The sequence below is a fragment of the Bubalus kerabau genome, chromosome 2, assembly GCF_029407905.1.
Source record: "Bubalus kerabau isolate K-KA32 ecotype Philippines breed swamp buffalo chromosome 2, PCC_UOA_SB_1v2, whole genome shotgun sequence".
Taxonomy (NCBI): domain Eukaryota; kingdom Metazoa; phylum Chordata; class Mammalia; order Artiodactyla; family Bovidae; genus Bubalus; species Bubalus kerabau.
This window is the reverse complement of record NC_073625.1, coordinates 1,185,720-1,207,177: the sequence shown is the minus strand read 5'-3', so window position 1 is coordinate 1,207,177 and position 21,458 is coordinate 1,185,720. Positions and strand designations below refer to the sequence as shown.

The window sequence follows — 21,458 nt, the reverse complement described above, 5'->3', positions numbered from 1 at the left end:
TGGTGGATAAGTGAGGTAGAATCCAGAGGAAAGAAACAACTGCCAGTAATAATTTCTAAAAACTTGCGTGTGTTTTTTTTTTTTTGTCATGAAACACCTTTTTATACTTCAGAATGTCAGCATATTTAAGAAGAAGCAGCTGTTCTCCTCACTTGCTTGCAAGCCTGGGTGAGACTTAAATTCTCACAAACAAGAAGGAAATAAATTGAATATCATTCTGAGTCTTCAGTGTACCAGAAAACATGATGAGACTCTTTGGGTCATAGTATTAATTGTCAGGGCTTCCCAGGTGGCTCAGTGGTAGAGTCCGCTTGCCGACGCGGGAGATATGCCTTTGATCCCTGGGTCGAGAATTATCCCTGGAGGAGGAAATGGCAACCCACTCTAGTATTCTTGCCTGGAAAGTCCCATGGATGGAGGAGCCTGGGAGGCTACGGTCCATGGGGTCGCAAATAGTCAGACATGACTGAGCAACTGAACATGCATGCATTCATTTCTGTTACCTGGAAGGAAATTTCCATAACTTACCTCTGGTTCTCTGAGTTGGATCATGAGATCTGTAACTAGGAAAATACTTTCCTTACTCAGACCATGTAAGTTGGCCACTCCATTTTATTATCTAGAATTTAAGTTATTATTTTCTGGAATCTTTTCTTATGCTTTATGAAATGTTTTAAAAGGTATTTCCAGTGTTTTATGCAAGAATGAGGGCCAAAATGGGCCACTCTGAATACTGACACGATTCCTTTCATCCTCCACGAGAGCACCATTCCACAAAGTATTAGCAATCTGTTTTGATGCCAAAGCCAAACAGTGACAGTTACAATAATGAGTATTTGCTTCAGGGCGCTGGCAGAAAAACAGCACAGAAATGCAAACCCGCAGCATTGCAAACCTTGCCTTCCCACCAAAGCACACCCATCACTTCCGACTCCCTGTCACATATATCGCTCCTAGAGGATCACTGGTAAAACAGTGCAAAGAAATCTGAATCAGCCCTTGGGAAACATTAGGAAAAGTGAATCATGATTCTAGTTTCACATCGTTTGGGGGAAAAAAAAAAGAAAAGGAAAAGTTTACAATAAGGAGGGCCTGTGGGTTACTCTTATCACTTTGCGGAAGAGATGGTTTGCAAACTGTAGGTTTTCCTTCTCTCCTCTCCCCATAAATGGACTCCAACAACTTAATGTGTTAGCATGAACGGAGGATTGGACAAACATGATTGACTCCAGCTCGGGCCATGTTTTGTTTCTTTTGAAGTCAAATTTTTAAGATACTATCTTCCAACAATCATAATAAATCATGACCAATTGGAATAAACTGAAAGGATGTGATCAGTTCTTTTATGAAAAAAATTCAAAATTTTAGCAAAAAGAACATGTGCTTCTGAGCCAGGCTGAGTTCAAATCATTGCCCTACAGCTGGCAGCTTTGGCATTGGGCAAGTTCCCAAAACTCCCCATACCCCAATTTCTTCTCTAAGGTGGGGAGAAAGAAGGTATGCCTATGTTTTTTTTTTTTTTTTTAATTAAGATATAGTTGATTTATAATGGTGTTTTAGTTTCAGGCATACATCAAAATGATTCATGTGTGTGTGTGTATTCTTTTTCAGATTCTTTTCTTTTATAAGGTTATTAGACAATATTGCATATAATTCCCTGTGTTATACAGTAGGTCCTTGCTGGTTGTTTATTTTATACATCAGATCAGATCAGATCAGATCAGTCACTCAGTCATGTCCGACTCTTTGCGACCCCATGAAGTGCAGCACGCCAGGCCTCCCTGTCCACCACCAACTCCCGGAGTTCACTCAGACTCACGTCCATCGAGTTAGTGATGCCATCCAGCCATATCATCCTCTGTCATCCCCTTCTCCTCTTGCCCCCAATCCCTCCCAGCATCAGAGTCTTTTCCAATGAGTCAACTCTTCGCATGAAGTGGCCAAAGTACTGGAGTTTCAGCTTTAGCATCATTTCTTCCAAAGAAATCCCAGGGCTGATCTCCTTCAGAATGGACTGGTTTGATCTCCTTGCAGTCCAAGGGACTCTCAAGAGTCTTCTCCAACACCACAGTTCAAAAGCATCAATTCTTCGGCGCTCAGCCTTCTTCACAGTCCGACTCTCACATCCATACGTGACCACAGGAAAAACCATAGCCTTGACTAGATGAACCTTTGTTGGCAAAGTAATGTCTCTGCTTTTGAATATGCTATCTAGGTTGGTCATAACTTTCCTTCCAAGGAGTAAGTGTCTTTTAATTTCATGGCTGCAGTCACCATCTGTAGTGATTTTGGAGCTCAGAAAAATAAAGTCTGACACTGTTTCCACTGTTTCCCCATCTATTTTCCATGAAGTGTTGGGACTGGATGCCATGATCTTAATGTTAATCCTGAACTCCTAATTCACCCTCTTAGTTTTTTATGATAATTGAGTGTATTAGTATGTATAAATGCTTTAACATTGCTTCTACCATCTTTAGCTATAATTGTGTCTTGCTCATTCATTTGTTCATTTATTCATTCATTGTTTTCTTTGAATAAATATTTATTGAATGCATTTTTACATCAAGTATAAATGCAAGGGTGTATGAATAGACAAAATGGATGGAAGAAGTGCTGGTATATTTATTACTGTTATTTCAGATTATTATGGGATGTCTCATGACCCACATAATGGACTTATATTATCCTTCCCATCTCCAGTGGCTTAGGTAGTGAAGTGAAGTGAAGTCACTCAGTTGTGTCCGGCTCTTTGCGACCCCATGGACTGTAGCCTACCAGGCTCCTTTGTCCATAGGATTTTCCAGGCAATAGTCCTGGAGTGGATTGCCATTTCCTTCTCCAGGGGATCTTCCCAACCCAGGGATCGAACCCAGGTCTCCCACATTGTAGACAGATGCTTTACTGTCTGAGCCACCAGGGAAGGTAGAACCTAGTGCAAAACAGCAGCTCAATAAATGTTGATGGAGTGAAGTTCAAATACATGAATCACTGCAACACAGAATAACAATTTAGACCTGAAATAAGGATTTGGAAGTGGGAGATGCAGCGTCAAGTCCCAGTTTTATGGAAATTTCCTCGTCTAAAAACCAAGAAAGCTGTAGCATTTAACCACCGAGATCACTGCTGTGATTCTACAAAGTAACTGAATGATGCACTGTGTGGTGACTGGTTCTAGTTCTTTTTTATCAATAAACTTTCATTTTTAAACTAGCTTTAAATCTACAAAAGAGGTACAAGAATCCTACAGAGGGTTCCAGTATACGCTATTAAGGTTTCCTTGTTATTAGCATCTTGCGTTATTGTGGTGCATTTGTCAAAGCTAGAGAACCATAACCCATACATTGCTTTTGCTAGATTCCATACTTCCTGTGACTTTCCTAAATTTTTACCTAATGTTCCTTTTTTTCTTTTTGCCCCAGGATTCCAACCAGGACACCAGATTATATTTAGACATCCTGAGTCCTTAGACTTGTCTGGACCATGACAGTTTTTCAGATTTCTTGTTTTGGTGACCTAGACATTTTTGAGGACGCTTGATCAAGAATTGTATAGAATGTCATTGAATTTAGGTTTGTTTATGCTTTTCCCATGGTTAGGGGTTATGAGTTTGGGAAGAAGATCACAGGGATAAGTCTCATCACATCCTAGCAAGAGTATATGTTATTAACTGATCAATAATATAAAATTTTATTTTAATGAGTGGATAGGTATTATGCATAACTGGTAATTTAATGTTCCATACTAAAGAAAATAGCTTTGCTATATGTCATTTTCTATGCAATGTACAGTCATCTGTTGATATTCATGGGGAGCTGGTTCCAGAACCCTGTAGATACCAAAATCTATGGATGCTCAAGCGCTTATATAAAATGATGTAGCAGTTGCACATAACCTTCCATTTACTTTAAATCATCTCCAGATTACTTCTAATACCTAAAACTGTGTAACATTATGTAAATAGTTGCAAATACAATGTAAATGGTATGTAAATAACCACTTTCCCACAGCAAAATTGTGTTTTCTGGAAGTTTCTGGCATTATTTTTAAAATATTTTAAAATGGATGCGGAAACCAAGGGCCATCTAAATAAAATAGTTGGTTCCTTCATGGCTTAATCTTAAAATATATTTACCTTACTTGTTAAAAAAAAGTCCTCTTTACTACTGGGAAATTAAAAGTAACTGAAAAATTCATATCTTGTTCTAAATGAATAATACTCCTACCTTTGTGGACTCAAGATCTGTATATTAAATTTAAAGTGAAAAACATGACTGTATTTCACTCAAACTAACCTTAATCTTGAGAAAATATTAATAACAGATCTTTGTTCAGCTACGTGGCCTAAAAAATGTAACAAGGTTAGTGAAAGTGTTAGTTGTTCAGTTGAGGCCAACTCTGCGACCCAGTGGATGGCATGGCTCCTCTGTCCATGGAATTCCCCCAGCAAAGATACTGGAGTACTTTCATTTCCTTCTCCAGGGGATCTTCCCAACCCAGACATTAAGTTCGGGTCTTTTGCATTGCAGGTGGATTTTTACCATTTGAGCCATCAAGGAATTAAGTACCAGAAATTAAGTGTTTAGATCATGATTTCCCTGAGCCTGTCTCATGCAAGGGACTTCCCTTAAGAAACATTAACATTTTACTAAGCCCAAGCCATAGATGGTCTGGACTGTCTAACCTTTGACATTCTTGGTATGAATGTACTTTATCCTCTGGGGATAATGCCGTGCCATCTAGGGCCACCCAAAATGGACAGAGCATGGTGGAGAGTTCTGACAAAACATGGTCCACTGGAGAAGGGAATGACAAAGCACATTCACATTCCTGCCTTATGAACACCACGAACCGTTGATGTTGTTCAGTTGCTCAGTGGTGTCTAACTCTTTTCAACCCCATGGACTGCGCATTCCAGGCTTCCCTGTCCTTCACCATCTCCCAAAGTTTGCTCAAACTCATCTGCATTGAGTCAGTGATACCATCCAAACATCTCATCCTCTGTCGTCCCCTTCTCCTCCGGCCTTCAATCTTTCCCAGCATCAGGGTCTTTTCTAATGAGTCAACTCTTCACATCAAGTGCCAAAGTATTGGAGCTTCAGCTTCAGCATCAGTCCTTCCAAGGAATATTCAGGACTGATTTCCTTTAGGATGAACTGGTTGGATCTCCTTGCAGTCCAAGGGACTCGCAAAAGTCTTCTCCAACACCACAGTTCAAAAACATCAATGCTTTGATGCTCTCCTTTCTTTATGGTCCAACTCTCACATCCATACATGACTACTGGAAAAACCATAGCTTTGAATAGACAGACCTTTGTTGGCAAAGTAATGTCTCTGCTTTGGAATATGCTGTCTAGGTTGGTCATAGCTTTCCTTCAAAGGAGCAAGTGTCTTTTAATTTCATGGCTGCAGTCACCATCTGAGGTGACTTGGGGGCCCAAGAAAATAAAGTCTGTCACTGTTTCCATTGCTTCCCCATCTGTTTGCCAGAAAGTGATGGGACTAGATGCCATTATCTTAGTTTTCTGAATGTTGAGCTTTAAGCCAGCTTTTTCACTCTCCTCTTTCACTTTCATCAAGAGGCTCTTTAGTTCCTCTTCACTTTCTGCCATAAGGCTGGTGTCATCTGCATATCTGAGGTTATTGATATTTCTCCCAGCAATCTTGATTCCAGCTTGTGTTTCATCCAGTCCAGAGTTTCTCATGATGTACTCTGCATATAAGTTAAATAAGCAGAGTGACAATATACAGTCTTGGTGTACTCCTTTCCCGATTTGGAACCAGTTTGTTGTTCCATGTCCAGTTCTAACTGTTGCTTCTTGACCTGCATACAGGTTTCTCAGGAGGCAGGTAAGGTGGTCTGAGGTTCTGGAAAATTTAAGAATTTTCCACAGTTTGTGATCCACACAGTCAAAAGCTTTAGCATAGTCAATGAAGCAGAAGTAGATTTTTTTTCTGGAAATCTCTTACTTTTTCTATGATACAACAGATGTCAGCAACTTGATCTCTGGATCCTCTGCCTTTTCTAAATCCAGCTTGAACATCTGGAAGTTTGGTTCATGTACTGTTGAAGCCTAGCTTGGAGAATTTTGAGCATTACTTTGCTAGTGTGTGAGATGAGTGCAATTGTGCCATAGTTTGAACATTCTTTGGCATTGCCTTTCTTTGTGATTGGAATGAAAACTGACCTTTTCCAGTCCTGTGGCCACTGCTGAATTTTCTAAATTTGCTGGCATATTGAGTGCTGCACTTTAACAGGGTCATCTTTTAGGATTTGAAATTTTCTAGTATTACCTGATATTTTAATGTTGGTACCTTAGAAGACAAGTAAAGACTAGTCAGGAAGTGGGCCTTTCAGTGTTCAAGCTAATGCATTCTTATGGCCAAAATTGGTATTGGTTAATTTTATTTATTTTTCTCTTGCTATGAGAAAAACTGGTGATGGCACTATGATTATTTTTTCTAACATGGTTATAAGATGTTCTCCATGATACTGCAGGGGACCTTAATGGCATTATGGCTGAATAAGTGGTTAAAAGTATATGAAGGGTCAGGGCAAAGGGAAGGTCCAGATAAATTGTTCTATTCAATATCCCTCAGCATCCTCTATAATGGAAAAGAATCTAGAAAAGAATATATTCACATACACACATATATAGTGTGTGTATGTATATATATATATATATATATTTACACACATACACATATATATGTAGATATATAATAGCTAAATATATATACATATATGTATATTGCAGAATGACTTTGTATACACCTGAAACTTTGTAAATCAATTATAGTTAAAATTTTTTAATAAAAATTAATTAATGAAAAAGAAACAGCAAGAACCCATTTATCTTCTGACTGGCTAGTGTTTCTGTGCCATATTTGGGAAAGAAGCTGAAACCAGCCTTACCCATATTCCCACCTCTCTCTCCAGATCAAAGTGAAAATCCAAGTTCAAAGGCTTGTTGGTAACAGAAATTAACAAGAACTACATTTTTATGAGGAAGCCCCTCACTGCAGGTACCACTGTCCTTTATAGCCACTGCCCGCTCCATTTACCATGGGTGTTTAGGGCAGCGTTGGGCAGTGAGCACGGCAACCTGTGGGAGGAGAGACAACTCCAAGAGTAGCTGTGGCTGGAGAGGCTGCCTGGGAATATTTTGAGTAGGAGGTTAAGAGTTAGCCAGCCGGGAGGCAGTGAAAAGGGATATAAAAATAGAAAGCACAGGGCCTGGGACACATTTGCGATTCATACTGGACTTGGCAGACATTGCTCACACTGTGTTAACCAGCCTATTTGGGTTGGGAGCTGTGTCTACCCAAGTGAAGCTAAGACAAGGTAGGCTCACTTTGGAGGTTGACCTCTCCAGATTTAGAGTCCGACTTCAGAGCCAGAAGGGTTGTAGGGTTACAGAGCCTCAACGCCTTCCTGGTTATCACGCCCTTGAAAGCTGTGCCATTAACATGGTGTGACCAGTCCGTGAATTCCGTATGAAGAGTCACCATTGGTGTTTGAGTACTTTTGTGTCACACGCTCCCTGAACTCATCCTGGTGCAGGGCATATGCTTAATAAATATGCCAGATTAGAATTTGTCTTGTTTGTATATGGATGGTTTTGTGTATTTGTTGAACATACAGCTCTTTGTAAATAAGGCAAGAATTTTATAAACCTTTGATCTTGACAAAGTGGTGTGACATCAGCGTTCTTTACTTCCCATATATTTTACACAAGCATGCACAGTATCACAACCAACTTTTTTAAGGGGTCTTGGCCGTGATTTTATTTCATTGTATTTGTTTTTGCTGCTCTGGGTCTTTGTCGCTGCACACAGGCTTTCTCCAGCTCCAGGGAGCGGGCGCTACTCTCTGGATGCAGTCTGTGTGCTTCTCATTGAGGTGGCGTCTTTTGTTCTGGAGCACAGCCTTAGGGTGTACAGGCTTCAGTCATTGCAGGATGCGGGCTCAGCGGTCATGGCACACAGGCTCGGGTGCCCCGCGGCATGTCGGATCTTCCCAGACCAGGGATCGAACCAGTGTCCCCTGCGTTGCAAGGCGGTTTCTCAACCACAGGACCGCCAGGGAAGCCCTATTTTACCTATTTTGTTTTAAATTAAAGAAAGAGATGTAGAAGAAAATAGAAAGACAAGTCATAAAGAGAAATGAACATACCTTAGACGTATTTACTCTCCCTTGTATTTTTTAAAGCCATCCTAAGAGACATATACAAAGCACAGTGCACTATAAAGAATATTTCAGTAAGGCCACACATTAACAAGATAACTTTGAGCATGTTTATTTACCTCAAGAAAGCCTGGTAAAGCCTATTTGTACGTATTTTCAAGAATTGTCCAAATGTGTTCTATCGATAGACGCAACTGTAAGTGTGCGTCTGTGTCACTTCCTCAGGAGATGATTGGCGCGTGGTCAACGGGGTCGGGGCTAGTCGCTCTTCTCATTATTACCAGAATGCAATATTGGGGATGCGTTTTCAAATAGGGAAAGATAATGCACTGTCTTTGCCTTTTCTCCTATGCTATTTTGACTGCAGATAGTACCACAGGGACACCAGCAATATCAATGACAACTGTGGAAATTCGCAAAAGCAGTGTTATGACAACGGAGATCACCTCTAAATTGGAGAAGAGCCCCACCACAGCCAGCGGCAACAGCTCCTGTCCTTCCACGGAGACTGAGGAAGAAAAGGCCAAGAGGCTGCTGTACTGTTCCCTCTGCAAGGTTGCTGTCAACTCCGCCTCCCAGCTGGAGGCCCACAACAGTGGTGAGATGCAGCAATTCCTTCTCTGTCTCAACAGCTCTGCAATTATGCTCCTCTGAATAGATGAGGTCTTTGCAGCAGGGGACAGAGGGGTGGCAGAAAACTGGCAATTGTTACGTGGAGCTCAGTAACCATTAAAAAGTAAGAATGGCAAGCAAAGTGCCATTGGCATGAGGGCAGTGAAGGGTTTCCAGGGCTCCCATGCCGTGCTGTGGATGCGTGTGTGTGTTTTATAAACACAAGGAGAGTCAGTAAAATATAATTCTAAAGCATCAGCTTTGTATTTATATGATTTCTAGATTGCTATGTTATTTTCATGCATTTGCTTCTAAATGAAATTTTCTAAAGTTGCACCAATAATAGAGTTGCAAAATTGGGTTGCACAATTCCATGCGATTTTGGTTAAAACCTCCTTATTATGGTTTTTATGGTAAATAATGTTGTTTGGGCTAAATTTATTTGAACTGGACAATTAAACTTAAGAAAATGTTTCCTATAGACAGAAGCAAGATAAGACATTTTACCTTATCTTGAGGTAAGATATCTAAGTGAAAGATTTTACTTATTCTTTCTGACAACCTAAAGATACTATTCCCCTGCTTTGATTGAGGCTCAGAGAAGACACGTGATCAGTTAGGTGATGAGCCATTATTCAAACCCAGGTCTCTCTAACTTAAACACTAAACTTTAATATAGCAGAACTGAAAATACTGATAAGCCAGTATGGAATCCTCTTTGGATATATTTTGATTCCATCCACTTGCTCTTTCTGTATATCTATGTTTAAAGATGTTATATATCTCTATATAAGCCTAACTAGATATACATATATATATAATATATATATATGGAGAGAGAATATATTTATATTGACTTACATAAAGATTTTATTTATTTTTATTTATTTATTTAAGTCCTGCCTGAGATTTTAGCCAGTCCTTTGGCCCAGGATCAGCTTTTCTCTGAAGGACTGGGGTGATTGCCAGGTCTCTGTCGGCTGTGACAGTAGGACGAGAATCGTTTGTGAACCATACCCTGAGTTAGCGCTGCGGCTGCGCCGATGGAGCCTGTGACCAATCACTGCTGCCCAAGTAACATTCCAGTACTGACCTCAAGCCTCTAAGGCTGTAATTGCAGGTGGGGGACGATTCCTTCCGCACACACGGCCCTCCTGCAGGCGGCATGAGTCGTAGTCAGGGAGAGTTCAGGAGGGCGGGGACTGGGACACGCAGAAGAGCATCCAGCCCCAAGTTGGAATCTAAACCTTCAGATTTCCCCGTCTTTCCTCCTGCAAAGACATGCTTCCTGGGTGCATGGTCTTGGGAGAGAGTGAATATCATTGGATGTCCATTCAGTGCTCGAGAATTCTTGGTCATTCCCCATCATGACAGAGAAACATTTGTTTTGAGGGGAGGCCCATTTTGATAGATAAACAAACCATACCCTTGGAGGCTGTAGTTAATTTATTAAGAATTTGGATGTCCTTCCTGAATTCCGATCAGAGACGTCTGATTAAGAACAAAGAAGGAATGACTTATTTGATTTAAGAGCAAAGAAGGAATGACTAATTTGATTTTATCACATCAGGTCAGCATTTTCCATATTCCAGTTCTATGGTCATTTATGGTTTGTGTGTCAGAATTGCATTTGGAGCCTTAAATATGTATGTATTTTATATGTATAAATATATATTCACATACTTTGTATGGATAGAAAAGTATATCTATATCTTTATATATAAAAAATTATATTTAAGTATATTTAAATATATATGCATTTATGCTTATTTAAATATATTTCTGTATGTATTAATATATATACATCCAGGGATTCTGATTTATTATATATCCTACTGCTGCTGCTGCTGTTTAGTCATCCAATCATGTCCTGACTCTGCAGCCCTATGGACTGCAGCTCGCCATGTTTCTCTGTCCATGCAGTTCTCTAAGCAAGAATACTGGAGTGGGTTGCCATGCCCTCCTCCAGGGGATCTTCCTGATTCAGGGACTGGACATGTGATTCTTTACCACTTAACCACCTGGAAGGTCCATATATCCTGCAAATATATCCTATTATATATCCTAAATATATTTCCTACATCCAGGGATTTTGATGTGTTATATAGCCAGGGCCTGGGAAGCTATAGTGTTTGGGAAAAGAAAAAAAAAGCAAAACTGTTGCCAAGTGTTTTGCAGGCAGAGCTCAGAACTAGCGTAACCTTCTCACCTGGAGGCTTAGGAGGTGATGGGTTGTCACCCTGACTTAAGCCCCTTTCTAGACATGTCCCCTCTGAGGTTTCAGCCCAGGGGGACACCATGACCCCCACATCTCTTCCCTCTAAGGTGTTTTTCTCTCCGCATCAGACATCTCCCCGCGGGTTATGCTGAGCGGAAACCCGCGGGGGCACTGTAGATGGCGAGGCCAGACGCACGCCCCTGTCCTGTCCAGGGTGGGAGTGGTCCTCGGCGGCCTCACCATAAGATCGTTGAGCTGGGTTCTCGTTTGGGGCCACCAGAAGCAGGCGCGGAGACAGCGGTGTGAGGGTCCATGGGCTTTGGGGGGTTATTGCGGTGGGAGAAGGAGACAGGAAGCGAAGGCCCCCAGGACAGGCCGCGTCACTTAGCCAGCTGCTGACGAGGGCCTGAGGAGCTCACCTGCACAGACAGAGCGCCTGGCCCGTCCCTCACAGGCCGGACCTGCGAGGGGCTGCACAGAGCAGCAGAACTGAGTCTCCTCAAGTTTGGGGCATAGTTGTTTACAATGCCGTGTCCGCTTCTGCTGCACAGCAAAGTGAACCAGCCACCTGTATACACGGGTCCCCGCCCTCGTGAGCCCCGCCCCACGGCCTCCAAGCCCCACCCCTGCAGGCCATCACGGAGCTCTGAGCTGAGCTCCTGTGCTGTGTAACGGCCTCCCACGAGCTGTGTGACACGATAGTGTGCGTGTGTCAGCCCCAGGCTCCCATTCACCCCTCTGCCCCGCTTCCCATGCTCACGTCCTCTCTGCGTCTGCAACTCTACTCCTGCCCTGCAGATTCGCTCATCAGTATCACCTTTCCAGACTCCACATTTATGCATTAATATACTCTGTTTTTCCCTCTTTCTGACTTACTTCACTCTGTGTGACAGATTCTCCGTCCATCCATCTTTATAATCACATTGTCCATTTACAATCTGTTGTTTGCATTAAAAAAGGTCGTACTACAGGCGCATGAATTGCAGCCTTTGTGAGCTCAGAGGAGTTTGAACTACTCTGAAATGACTAGTGAAACTAAAGCTTGTAGTCAGATTTGTGTGTTTCTGGGGATGGCTGCATAATAGAGAGTTCGACAGATGGAGCAGATGGTTTGCTAATTTAATAAATACTGGATCTCGTCAGAACTACATCCATTGTTTAGAATATAGACCAGTGAAATAGTTGTCAGAGAGGAGTCTGCACACTGACACTATTCGGGGTTGTCAGTCCCTGATGCTAGTGGAGAGCAGGACCCCTTTGATAGCAAGCAGGCCACTGAGTCCCTGTTTTCTAGTTCTCTTAAAGGCCCACCTTGCCAGCTGCACTCAGAGCAGACCACAGTCATGCCCACCACTGCTTCCTCCTCTACCCCATCAATAGATCTGTAAAAGACTTCTCCAATTTCTTCTTAGATCCGGATTTTATTAATAGGAAAACACCGATAAAAACTTGGCTGTGTTTTTCAGGGAACCAGGTTTGAATATCAGTTGTCATCGGAAGCAACCCGGCTGCAGAATGGGGATATGTGTCTTTTGCATTTGCATTGTAATTCGAGGAGTTTTCTTTTGTATCCCTTTGGAAACATGTCGTAGACATGAGCTAAGGCCGCTTACAGTGAGTGGAGAGTTATGCACTTATGGGCTGTTTACAGGAAGTCAACCACCTTCAAGACATGTTTTACTGTTAATCTTGGAAAACGCATTCTTCTTTTTAAAATTTTATTGGAGAAATGGTGATTTGCAATGTTGTATTAGTTTCATATGTACAACAAAGTGATTCGGTTATACGTATATTCGCTCTTCTTCAGATTCTTTTTCCATATAGGTTATTATAGATATTGAGTGGGCTTCCTTGGTGGCTCAGACAAAATAATTTACCTGCAATAAGGAGACCTGGGTTCGATCCCTGGGTTGGGAAGATCCCCTGGAGAAGGGAATGGCTACCCACTCCAGTATTCTTGCCTGGAGAATTCCATGGACAGAGGAGCCTGGAAAATTACAGTCCATGGGGTCACAGAGTCAGACACGACTCAGTGACTAACACACACACACAGAATATTGAGTAGAGCTCCTTGTGCTGTAACGTAGGTCCCTGCTGTTTTCCTGCTCTAATCACAGCCTCCTAATTTGTCCCCCCACCCTTGTTTCCCCTTTGGTGACTGTACATTTCTTTTTGAAGTCTGTGAGTCTGTTTCTGTTTTGTAAATACGTTTATCTGTATTATTTTTTAAGATTCCACGTATAAGTGACATCATATATTTCTTTATCTGTCTGACTCACATCACTTAGTATTATAATTAATTTCTAGGGCCATCTATGTTGCTGCAAATGGCATTATTCTGTCTTTTTTATGGCTGAGCAGTTCTCCATTGCGTACGGGCACCACTCCTCTTCATCCACTCATCTGTTGATGGGGATTTAGGCTATTTCCACATTTTGGCTGGAAAATGGATTCTTAATGATAAATATTGGGAAAACAATTTCCATCAAACACTGCCTTTGTTACGGCTTAATGGAATAGACTAGAGTGAACTAGAAGTGATCAGATTTAATTTTTACCTCAAATCTGCAGAGAACTTTTCTATGTGAACCTTGGCAAGGCAATTGTCTTTGGGGCCCTTTCTCTCTCTTTCTGTCTCTGTCTGTCTCTCTGTCCGTCTCTCTCTTTCTCTCTCTTATGGAGTTAAGAGGCCATATGCACCTTGTGAGGATGGAATATTACGGCATGATTATTAGCAGGATCACAGCAGCTGCTGTCTGCTCAGTCGCTCAGTCGTGTCTGACTCTTTGTGGCCCCATGGACTGTAGCCCTCCAGGCTCCTCTTTCCATGGAAGCTTCCAGGCAAGAATAGGGATTGGGATGTCATTTCCTATTCCAGGAGATCCTCCCAACACAGGGATGGAACCCGCGTCTCTTGTGTCTCAGGCATGGCAGGCAAGTTCTTTACAACTGAGTCGCCTGGGAAGCCCCAGCTGGGTTGCTGTGTTATTTCATGTGCTTTCTGTTTTTATTTTTCACTACAGTATAACCATTCAAAGTTAGTTAACTTTTTGGAATAGTACTGGAATATAGGATTTCTTTCTTTCTTTCTTTCTTTTTTAATTTGGGAGGAAAAGCAGTTCTCCTGAACTTGCTAGCATGATTCACAAAACTTTCTAAGAATGCTTGCAACACTGTAAGAGGACATACTTTTTATAAGAGACCTTGAAGTCTCCTCTTATTTTTATGTTATGGACACAGATATTATAAAAAGATATGTTTTGTCTCTTTCTTTACAGAAATTCCCCCCAAACATCCTGCTAGGTAATGCTTTGCTTAGCCAATTTTAATGAGTTTCTGTATATAATTGAAAAAAAAATCCTTTGAAATTTTATAAGCAGACTCATTACTAATTTGGCAGATTTTTCTGGTGATGACTTAAAGTGGTAACATTTGATCATTTTCACTAAGCACATTCCAGCTTTTTTGTACCTACACAGAGCTTATTTTCCCTCACTAAGTTTTAATATAGAGAAAAGTCACTTTATCGAAAGACAGACTTGACTAAATTTTAAAATGCTTAGAGATTTCTAAATTTTTGCTTAAACATGAAAACAATGTTAAGAAGAAGAAAAAGAAGATTGACTAAAATTTCTTGAGCATGTGGGCATGCCAGAAATAATACCTTAAGATAAAAAATGCATCTCCTGCAACGCTTCAGTAAATTGAAACCTCACAGCTAATGGAGACACACTCTGGCTTATACCAGCTCAGAACCTGAGCTCGTAACTCTCTTTATGAATACGTGTTTGTTGATCTTTATTAATATCCAATACTTTGCTAATCTTCACTGATTGACTACCATGCATTGGGCCCTTAGAATGAAAATTTGAGCAAAACCCAGGAGTTGCCTTCAAGAAGCCCAGGTCCAGTTTGTGCCTCTGTTCAGGAAGAGACCGTATAAAGACTTGTTTCCTCTAGAGATTTGTCATTTCATGTTTCAAGTGAAGAACTCATTTAAGCCAGTCAGTGGTAGTCCAAGTTCATGGCCTTGTTATTATTAACGCCCAGAGATATCTATCATATCTCTTCAAGATCTTCTGGGATGATGATGAGACTTCAGTTGGATGGAAAAAAAAGATGGAGACTCTTCTATCACAGGTCTGCTGTCATGCCTTCTTTAAACTTTCTACAAATGATTAAAAAAAGACAGCTCAGCCACATAGCCTCTGTGTTACACATGTTCATGCAGGACATGCTTGAGTACAAGAGCTGTACTATCTCATGTGGTAACCACTAGCCTTAGGTGATGATTTAAATCGAAATCAATCACCAATTCATTTGCAGTAGCCTCATATCAAGTGCTGAAGAGTGTGACTAAAGGCCACCATATTGGTGCCTACAGATCAAGATCATTTCCATCACCCCAGAAGTTTCTATCAGAGAGTGGACTGGAGCCACAATTCTTTTTTTCAAAATATCTTTTGACCTATAGTAGATTTACAAAGCTGTGTTAGTTTCAAGTGTACAGTAAAGTGAATCCATTATACATGAACACACATCTACTCTTTGTGTTGTTGTTGTTCAGTCACCCACTCGTGTCCAACTCTTTGAGACCCATGGACTGCAGCACACCAGGCCTCCGGTCCTTCACAATCTCCCAGAGTTTGCCCAAGTTCATGTTCATTGCATTGGTGATGCTGTCCAACCATCTCATCCTCTGACACCCTCTTCTCCTGCCCTCAATCCTTCCCAGCATCAGGGTCTTTTCCAAAAAGTCATCTGTTCACATAAGATGACCAAAATACTGGAGCTTCAGCTTCAGCATCAGTCCTTCCAGTGAATATTCAGGGTTGATCTCCCTTAAGATTGACTGGTTTGATCTCCTTGTTGTCCAAGGGACTCTCAGGAGTCTCCTCCAGCACCACAGTTCAAAGGCATAAATTCTTTGGTGCTCTGCCTTCTTTACTGTCCAGCTCTCACACTGCACTGGGAAGACCACAGCCTTGACTATATGAACCTTTGTCAGCAGAGCAATGTCTCTGCTTTTCAACACACTGTCTAGGTTTGTCATAGCTTTCCTGCTAAGAAGCAAACATCTGATTTCACGGCTGCCGTCACCGTCTACAGTGATTCTGAGCCCAAGGAGAGGAACTCTGTCACTGCTTCCACATTTCCCCCTTCTATTTGCCAAGAAGTGATGGGGCTGATGCCATGATCGCAGACTTTTTATTTAGTCTTAAACCAGCTCTTTCACTCTCCTCCTTCATCTTCATCAAGAAGCTCTTTAGTTCCTCTTCTCTTTCTGTCATTAGAGTGGTATCATCTGCACATCTGATGTTGTTGATGTTTCTCCCACCTATCTTGATTCCAGCTTGTCACTCATCCAGCCCAGCATTTCTCATGATGTGCTCAGCATGTAGATTAAACAAACAGGGTGACAGCAGACAGCCCTGTCATACTCCTTTCTCAATCTTCAACCAATCAATTGTTCTCTGCAGGGTTCTAACTGTTCCTTCTTGACTCGCATACAGGCTTCTCAGGAGACAGGAAAGATGGTCTGGTATTCCCATCTCTGTAAGAGCTTTCCATAGTTTGTCATGATCCCCACAGTCAAAGGCTTTAGCATAGTCAGTTAAAGAGAGATACATGTTTTCCTGAAGTCCCCTTGCTTTCTCTATCATGCAGCAGATGTTGACAATTTGATCTCTGGTTCCTCTTCCTTTTCTAAATCCAGCTTGGACATCTGGAAGTTCTTGGTTTGCATACTGCTGAAGCCTAGCATGCAAGATTTTAAGCATGACCTTCCTGGCATGGGAGATGAGTGCAGGTGTCCGATGCTTAGCACATTCTTTGTTACCACCCTTCTTGGGAATTGGGATGATGATATGACCTTTTCCAGTCCTGTGGCTGCTGCTGAGTCTTCCAGATTTGCTGACATAATGAATGCAAAACCTTGATGGCAGCATCTTTAGGGATTTGAATAGTTCTGCTGGAATTTTTTAGATTCTTATAATTCTTAAATAATGTACGTTGGAAATTGCAATATGGGTGATTTGGAATATATTATCTAACCAAAGAATTTTATGTAGCTGTCAACATTCAGAGTTTAGTTATTTCATGTTTAGTGACTTCTCATGGATAAAAAACTACAACAAGTGATTTCAATGTTGTGTCAAGATGAATTTTCTTACTGTGTACTTTTACGTGCCATTTCTTTTAGAGTGGTTTCATGCTCAGGCCAAACAGAATCTTCTGTTCAGTTCAGTCACTCAGGTGAGTCCAACTCTTTGCAACCCCATGGACTGCAGCACGCCAGGCCTCCATGTCCGTCACCAACTCCCGGAGCTTACTCAAACTCATGTTCATTGAGTCGGTGATGCCATCCAACCATCTGATCTTCTGTCATTCCTTTCTCTTCCTGCCCTCAATCTTTCCCAGCATCAAGGCCTTTTCCAATGAGTTGGCTCTTCACATCGGGTGGCCAAAGTATTGGCACGTCAGCTTCAGCATCAGTCCTTCCAACTTGCCATTTGGAGGAATAAAAACAGAGAGAGGATGTGGAGGCTTTTGGTGCCAGTTGCACAGTTCAGGTGTAGAGAGTCAAGATAACTCTCTTCCCTTCGGACACACAAAAGTTGGACTATCGTGCCATTATATTGAATGTTATAAATAAACATCTCAAAAAGCTCTTTGTTGTTTGTATGGATACTGGCCACTTTCCTGCTCACATATCTATAATCTGAATCATCTGAACTGGTCAGTGAAAAAGTAACTAAATGATCTCTGGCTATCACCTGGGTTTGCTGACATCTGTGCTATGCTGTGTCACTTGAGTCATGTCTGACTCTTTTTGACCCCATGAATGGTAGCCTGCCAGGCTTCTCTGTCCATGGAATTCTCCAGGCAAGAATCCTGGAGTGGCTTCCATGCCCTTATCCAGGGCATCTTTCCCACCCAGTCTAGTCTGATGCTATTAAATCTCATCTCATGGGCATTCTGGAGAATTGAACTTTAAGGTATTGAAATTTATTTTATAGAAGGGCAAGTTTTGCAAGATACATTTCCCTTCAAATGAATCCTCTGAAACTCCCTTTGTACTGTTTAGACAGTTAATTTGTCAGCTTGAATCGAGACTTAAAAATAGTCATATTTTGTCCCTAGAACACCCCTTATGAAAATCTATCATAAGGAAACAACCTTAGGATGGATTTTAAAAGATTAATGAGTAGGATAATTATATAGGGAAAGAGGAAAATAATACAAATGTCTAATATTAGGCAAGTGGTTAAATATATAGCATTCATGTATTGTAAGCCTATGCTGTCATTAAAAATCATGTACATTTTTTAAAGTATGTATAATTCCAAGGAAAGTTCTATACAGAATTACTTTGTTATCCAAATGTTTTAAATGCACATGTACAAGTAGAAAATCAAAGACTGGCACATGATGACCACCATTAAAATTTTGATATGTCTCTGTGGAAAAATTCTTAAAGAGATGGGAATAACAGACCACCTGTCCTGCCTCTTGAGAAACCTATATGCAGGTCAGGAAGCAACAGTTAGAACTGGACATGGAACAACAGACTGGTTCCAAATAGGAAAAGGAGTATGTCAAGGATGTATATTGTCACCCAGCTTATTCAACTTATATGCAGAGTACATCATAAGTAATGTTGGGCTGGATGAAGCACAAGCTGGAATCAAGACTGCTGGGAGAAATATCAATAACCTCAGATATGCAGATGACACCACCCTTATGGCAGATAGTGAAGAAGAACTAGAGCCCCTTGATGAAAGTGAAAGAGGAGAGGGAAAAAGTTGGCTTAAAACTCAACATTCAGAAAACCAAGATCATGGCATGTGGTCACATTACTTCATAGGAAACAGATGCGGAAACAATGGAAACAGCGAGAGACTTTATTTTTGAGGGCTCAAAAATCACTGCAGATGGTGACTGCAGCCATGAAATTAAAAGAAGCTTTCTCCTTGGAAGAAGAGCTATGACCAACCTAGACAGCATATTAAAAAAGCAGAGACATTTCTTTGCCAACAAAGGTCTGTCTAGTCAAAGCTATGGTCTTTCCAGTAGTCATGTATGGATGTGAGAGTTGGACAGTGAAGAAAGCTGAGAGGGGAAGAATTGATGCTTTTGGACTGTGGTGTTGGAGAAGACTCTTGAGAGTCTGTTGGACTGCAAGGAGATCCAACCAGTCCATCCTAAAGGAAATCTGTCCTGAACATTCATTGGAAGTACTGATGCTGAAGCTGAAACTCCAATATTTTGGCCACCTGATGCAAAGAACTGACTCCATTGAAGAGACCCTGATGCTGGGAAAGACTGAGGGCAGGAGGAGAAGGGGACGGCAGTGAATGAGATGGTTGGATGGCATCATTGACTCAACAGACATGCATTTGAGTAAACTCCAGGAGTTGGTGATGGACAGGGAGGCCTGTTGTGCTGTAGTCCATGGGATTGCAAAAAGTTGGACATGAATGAGCAATTGAACTGAACTGTGAATACCTTTCCTTGGAGGAACTGTAAGTTTTTTTTTTTTTTTTTTCCATTTTAAAGAAGTTTCCCCAGTTTCCCTGATGACCTAATGGATGATTGATTTAATTTTAGAAAGCCATTCAGTTTTCTTGCTCACCTCCCTTTTCTTTACACAAATACCTAAGTTAAGTGCCATCTAGGGGCTTCCCTGGTGGTTCAGTGATTAAGAATCTGCCTGCCAATGCAAGGGACACGGGTTCATCCCTGGTCCCTGAACTAAGATCCCACATGCTGAGGTGCAGCTAAGCCCATGCTCCACAACTACCTCCCGTGCTCTAGAGCCTGAGCTCCCGGGGAAGAGAGGCTACATGATGAGAAGCCTGCAGACCACACGGCTAGAGAGGAGCCCCCAGTGGCTGCAACTAGAGAAAACCCCACGCACAGCAGCTAAGACCCAGTGCAGCCACAAATGAATGCATTAAATTCAAATAAAGAGCCATCTGGAAAATGGAATCAGTAAAGACGATGGGGGAGTAAAGGGAAAGCTAGCCTCCATTCACTCCACACCACTTATTACTTTGATTTTTGCAGATAAAATATCTTGATCCAAGGCAATCAAAAACAAACAAACAAAATTAGTTGGAGAACTCTGGTTGGAGAATGATTTCGCATTTCAGGAAACATGGAAGCTTCAAATGAAGGTCATTGTCAGTGCCAGCGTTTTAAAAGTGATGGGAAGAAAACAGCCCATTGAAAGTACAGAAGCAGCTTTTCGAGGGCCCTGCTGTGCAGTCACAAGGAAAGGTACCAGCCTGGCGGGATAGTTACACATGGATGAAATCATAGGTGATCAAACCGGCCATCACAAAACCACTGCTGTTCATATAGCATCCTGGTTCCGGATCCTCTGCTGAGCAGAAAGGCATATTACAGGGAAAGAAGGAGAAGAATCTGAAAGACTCAAATTAAAATCCGAGTTTAGAAAAGACAGCATTAACAACGTAGAGAAGTTAAAGGTGGTGAGAGATTTCTTTGGAACTGGAATGCAGCTGACTCAGACATCCTTAGTGGATTTCTGACTAAGTCCCCATAGTTCAAGGAACTTATTTAGAAATCCACCTTCTACCCATCAGTAACTTCAAGTAGTGTTTGCTTTGTGAACCAGACAATTAACTTAACCTTTCTTAGTCCCAGTTTATGTCTAAAATGGGCATAATATTGTCACAGATCTCATACCACAGCTAGGAGCAGGTGGGTAATTTAGCACAATGGGTGCAATGCTGGAAAAATAAAATAAGCACAAATCCTCCCAGAAATCACTATTTTTAGATTATTCATGCACATTTGAGCTCTCAAAAAAAGGTAAATGCTTGAGAATTAAGAGTACGTGTTTTCTTAATTGTAGCTGTACTTGGAGCAAATATAGCTACCCTGACAGGCTACTGAAGCTTTCAGCTCTTTTGAAACTATCTAATAGCAATTTAATTATGACTGACAATCTGCTCCTAGCGCAGGAGGTTACGCTGTACAAAAGTTCCACTCTGCTAGACGATGACGGCTAACCTCCGAGTCAAAGCTATTAGCTGGAGTTTTTCACCCAGTCTTGGCATGATTTTAAACATGTGTCTGGTGTGTGTGTGTGTGTGTTTGCTTGCATCCACATAAGGCGTGCATGAGTGGATATACTTAATTTTCCTATCTTTAGTAGCTTCTGGGGAGGGACTGCACTGAAACAATAATGTTAATGATGCAGTGATTTTTCTGTGAGGTTGGCATTTCTCCAGTGTTCACATACCTTCTGTTCACATCTCTTCTTCTAGGGTCAGACATAGGCGAGTCTGAAGATATTAAGGAGAACATTTTGTTTTCTGAATCTTTACCTACTGTTGCTAAGATCTTTACCTACCTTTGCTCACCCCCTACTACTGGGGCCAAATCTTTAATTCCCTCTCCTCTTCCTAATCC

General features: G+C 41.4%; 1 protein-coding gene and 1 long non-coding RNA gene across 5 annotated transcripts in view; one reads left to right on the top strand and one right to left on the bottom strand.

The window, feature by feature from the left end:
- Positions 1–21,458, top strand: part of ZNF385D (zinc finger protein 385D) — a 344,969-nt gene that overhangs the window by 313,954 nt on the left and 9,557 nt on the right. For both annotated transcript variants that reach the window (XM_055566880.1, XM_055566879.1), the window contains exon 5: positions 8,553–8,783. In XM_055566880.1, coding sequence (XP_055422855.1) covers positions 8,553–8,783 — 231 coding nt within the window. The remainder of the gene's footprint in view (positions 1–8,552; positions 8,784–21,458) is intronic.
- On the bottom strand, positions 7,774–11,583 carry LOC129642922 (uncharacterized). 3 transcript variants are annotated; one of them, XR_008709928.1, is made up of 3 exons: positions 11,007–11,583; positions 9,891–10,068; positions 7,774–8,099 (listed from the first exon to the last, which is right to left on the bottom strand). It is a non-coding gene; the product is annotated as an uncharacterized LOC129642922 (long non-coding RNA). The 3 variants fall into 3 exon arrangements; XR_008709930.1 differs by having other exon boundaries at positions 9,891–10,098; positions 11,256–11,583; XR_008709929.1 differs by having other exon boundaries at positions 11,256–11,583.